A 4,739-nucleotide genomic window follows, 5' to 3' on the forward strand; every position below is an offset into this window, starting at 1 on the left:
CTGCCGGCCCGGCCCCGCGCTCCCCCGGCGCTGTTCGCTTCTCTTTTCCAGTGCCCGGCGTCGCCGAGTTCGCCGCCTCCTTCAAAAGCGTAAGCTGCCCCTACCTCGTGCTGCGTGGCTCTTACTGTGACTGCGGCTTGTCGCAGCTCGGGAGGAAGGCACTGCTCTGAACCTTGGGGAATGCTGCTCTTGCTGCTGGCTTCAGCCGGTGTCTTATTTTAACTCCCGACTTGCTCAGGGAGAGCTAGAAAATGGAAATAGGCGTTAGAGTATCCCTGTAGGGTACCTGGAGCCAGTTATCCTGTCAGTGTAACTGGTTGTAAATGTTAGATCAGGCTTTGTATGCTGCTAAAAATGTACTTCTCTGAGCATGCTTTGCCTTTTTTTTTTTCTTTTTCTTTTTCTTCCCCCTAAACCAGCCTATTACAAGCTCACCTCCCAAATGGATGGCTGAACTGGAAAATGATGATATCGATATGTTAAAGGGTGAGTATGAGCACCACGGGTAGCGAGGTTGTCTGCGGGTGGAAATTCAGTGCCTACTAAAAAGCTGAGCTCAGAGGCCTTCTGAAGCCTTCTGTAAGCGAAGGGATAGAGGATGCTCTTCTTATTCTGTTCAGTGCTCCCAGGATTTTGTCCTGATTGCCCCACCATTTATGCTATTTTTACTTTTTTATCATGCTATTGATTTCCTTCAGTTCTGAAGGCAAGAGGCTCCTTTTAGTAACTCCCATAGCCTCAGGCCTCTTGTCCTTACATCTGCAGAATCAGAATCTCCAACTGAATGATTCTGCTTAGGAGTCTTTGTCTTGTTCATGACCTATATTTTAGTTAGTCCTATCATCTGCAAGAATATATCTTGATTACAAATGAGGTTGTTCTCTTTGTTACTGCTTTTTGAACCAGTAAATCCCTGCTGTTTATTTTTTCCTTGGTTTGTTTGTTTGTTTGTTTTCTCTTGCCATTCCTGCTGTGGAATGCTTAGAACGCCTTGCTGGTTGTTATGAGCTGTGAGAGTTAAAAGAATATATGCTGTCCACTGTAAACTGATACTGTTGAAAGTATGACTCGAATGCTCTCTGAAGTGGTAAAACATATAAACTGCCACTAGAGGGCTACTGACGGTGTTAAAAAATCACACTTTTCCTTCTTAGAGCTGGGAAGCCTCACTATAGCTAACCTGATGGAGAAGGTTCGTGGCCTGCAGAACTTGGCTTATCAGCTGGGACTGGATGAATGTGAGTTCTGTGCACAGATGTGACCACTGCATTATAAATCTTGCCACTGAAGTGTGCGTTTGTGTTGCACTTACAGTCAGAAAAGTATGTTTACAGATGTGGGAAGTGGTGCGCAATGATGACAGTGCAGTAGAGAATTTTCTGAAGAAAAAAGAGTGCTTCTCTAAGCAAGCCTGTCATGGGTGCAGTGAAGCCTAATAGTGCACGTTTAAAAGAATTTCTTATTTTAGATTTTGTTTTCTGTTTTGAGTGAATGAGGTCTGGTTTTTCTAGTGGCCCATAAATTTCTGACTTAACGTTGGCTTAGGTAAATCACTGGTTTTGCTTCATTTCCCGCTTAGGTGCTAACGCTGTGAAGCTTTTTGTACTGCCTACAGAGTGAAAATTTAACTGGTGTGCAGGATTCTGTTAGCCATTAGTGCTCTTGCAGCTTTTGGCCTCTCAGTTATTTTTCTCCATAGTCAGCTATAGCGGGAGGTAATGTCACTGCATTCTGAAGCTGACCTTTATCCCACTTACCAACAACCAGTTTGTGTCGGTGCCTTTTTTAAGGAGGGGGAAAAAAAATGTGTTTTTTGTCATCGTTGCATTTAGGATTTTGCTGTTAATGTGGTGATCCAGCTTTGAAGGTTCCAAAGGGATTGTGCTTCCTTTAAAAAGTACCTGCGCGTATTGATGCGTTTAATTTTTTCTGCTTTATTTTGCTTTGTCATAGACTTCAGTTACAGCTAACTCTTGGGCTTTACATGTAGCTTTGAAAATTTTTAGACTTAAAGATTTTTCAGCTTCATTTCAGTGGGTAACAAAAAAGCAGTCAAACTTTGAAGTCTCGTGACTGTAAGCCTGGAATACCTTAGTGCTTTCTTATCAATAGATCATTAAGCCTGTTTGAACACATTGTCTCCATAGGTAGAAATTTACTTTCAGTGCTAATATCTACAAAGATTGAATAAGGCTTTTAGTGGAGTAGAAGTTATACTTTAACAATGGAAATCTTAATCAAATAATAAGATTGGCTGATGATTGGCTTTCTCAATTAAGCTGTAGGTTTACATGTCAAACAGCTTTGGTGTGCTACATGGAGTTTAAGCAGAACTCAAGAGAACAAAAAAGCTTAACAATTTTTGTTGTATTTATTTCTGTTTGTTTTTACTGGAAAGAAATACGAAAAGAAGACCAAGTGAGAGAATAAAAGGTCTGAGGTTTGAGAGTGATATCCACTAGTGTGTGGCAATTGAAATCTTAAGTTTCTAATATTTGCATATTTGCAATTTCTTCTCACTGAAGTCTGTCTTCCTTTAACCTGTAACACATTGAATGCTTTGTATGTCATGACATGTACATTTATGTTGGAAAATCTTTCACATATAATGAAATGCTGAGTTTGAACATGGGCTCTCAGGACTATTTCTTCCAATACTATCTTTTTCTCTTGCAGACCTAGGTTAGTAAGAGAACAGGAAGAAAAATCCAAAAGATCTGCTCATTAAAGTTAAAGAGCTTGCGGTTTTGTTTGAGTGGTATATAATTTGATTATGCCTTTTTGGATTGAAACTTAGTATTTCACATTTTACATAGTTGGTGATCAAAACTGCTTACCAAAAACAGAGTTAAGAAACCCTGCTGACTGCCCTCCTCTAGATGGCAGCGTGAAGCTTCTGATACTTTAAAAACGTTGTGCTGTCATGATTTGAAGTTCTTCTTCTTAAAAGTTACTTTGACACTTTTTGTGTTTACACTGTCTTTTTGACAATGTTTTCTTGTTTCCTATTGTGTGAGAAACAATTCTGCTTCATTGTGTCAGTATTTTATTTACTTTGCTTTCCAGTGCTGCCTTCTACATTCCAATTCCTTTGTATTTTCAACGGCTTCTGTTTTTGTCTGAGTTACTGATAAAAATGCTGTTCTGGACCGTGATGATTCCTGCAGCACTCCATGACAAAAATGCCTGTTTAGTGACTTTGTAATTATGTTGTGAGATCTGTTATTGAACCAGTTCACAGCACTCTTACATTAATTTTGTATTATGATTCATTGGGTTAAAGGAAGTGTGGGACTGACTACCTCTTTAAAAAGCTTATCAAGGCAAGATTCCTGCATTTAAAATTACATTTTGTCAAGTCTGTTGCTCAAATTTCAGTTTGATTAAATTAATCATTACTGAATTATATGCCTTCTTAAATTCATATGAGCTGTCTTTCTAATTTGCCTGGGTTCAATAGAAGGGTGATATACTCCTAAACATTTGGGTTATTCTACCAGTTCTTTTAAAATGCTAGCACTGTACTAGCTGTCTTCGTTGTTTGAGAGCATCTTGTGTGACCCAAGTGTACATACATAGTGCCTGTTTGTAAAGTATTGCTGATGCTGGAATAACTATCAGCCTGCTATGCTGTCGTAGGGTAGATTTGATGATATCACCAGAGCAAGACTTCCTTCAAAGCCGGATTCTTTTTAAGTCTGATATATCTGGGAAGGTAATGGTACTTGTTTATATTATCTATCTTCAATACCAGAATACTTGGAATAACAGACCTTACAAACATGAATACTGTTTATAATTTCCCTGTCAGCAGTGCTAGTCTTCTCTTTTGGGTTAGATTATATTTCTATTTGGAGGTGAAGCTGTTTTGTGCTTTTCTTCCTGTAAAATTAGGAATGTACAATGACTGCATTGTCCCATCTCAAATCCTCATACTTCAAGAGCAATGCGACTGTTACTGGACATGCTCAACCAAGTATCCCAAGTATCCCTCTTAGTTTTGTGTGCCCTGGCTTTCACTGGAATCCAGAAAGTTTTCTCCCATTTCCTTTTCTGCAGCACCAATTTCTTTTCCATATATGTTCAACATGATCAAGCAAATTAAATAGCTATCCTATAGCGGAGGAGGTGCTTGATGCTAAGGGGCCAAGAATTAGCCTTGGGTGAGGTGGGGATGTCAGGTGAACAGCGAGGGTGTCAGTCTTGAAGCGCCAATGATAAAGGAGAAGTCAGCTAGGATGCAGTCAGATTTAGTGATAGTTTTCATTAATGTGAAAAATGAATAAATAAGTAGGAGTTGTTTTTTTTTTGCCTGGATAGACAACTGTGCCATATGTGGAAAAATGTCTGTAGAACTGATGAACGCAGAGGATGCATGTATGGGGAGCAGCTCTTTACTGTTTCTCTAAGTATGGGGGCCAGAGAGAAGCAGTGGTGTGTCAGGACAATAGCGATGTGAGCCTTGCAGTGTGTCTTAAAGGCACAGCTCATCCTCACTAGAGGTTGTGAGCACAAAGTTACCTCATTGAATTGATGAGACAAATTACTGGATGACAAATCCTTCTAACAAAGAGATCACTGGTAGCTTGGAAGTCTTGGAGATGCAGAAAGCTGAAAGATTACTAGGCAAACTGGGCTGTGTCCTTGTCTTCTGCTCCTCTATAGGTATTTGCCTTTGGCCTGTTGGTGATGAAATGGGGGAGTGGAAGGAAGGTACTGGATTGGTGTTGCTTTTGTGT

At 39.9% G+C, this 4,739-nt stretch overlaps 1 protein-coding gene across 1 annotated transcript in view; it reads left to right on the top strand.

Moving 5' to 3' along the window:
- LIN52 (lin-52 DREAM MuvB core complex component) overlaps positions 1-4,739 on the top strand; it is a 43,886-nt gene that overhangs the window by 2,160 nt on the left and 36,987 nt on the right. Inside the window, exons 2-4 of the mRNA XM_031553773.1 lie at positions 3-89; positions 420-486; positions 1,155-1,238. Coding sequence (XP_031409633.1) covers positions 3-89; positions 420-486; positions 1,155-1,238 — 238 coding nt within the window. The remainder of the gene's footprint in view (positions 1-2; positions 90-419; positions 487-1,154; positions 1,239-4,739) is intronic.

This window comes from Meleagris gallopavo, chromosome 5, assembly GCF_000146605.3.
Source record: "Meleagris gallopavo isolate NT-WF06-2002-E0010 breed Aviagen turkey brand Nicholas breeding stock chromosome 5, Turkey_5.1, whole genome shotgun sequence".
Taxonomy (NCBI): Eukaryota; Metazoa; Chordata; class Aves; order Galliformes; family Phasianidae; genus Meleagris; species Meleagris gallopavo.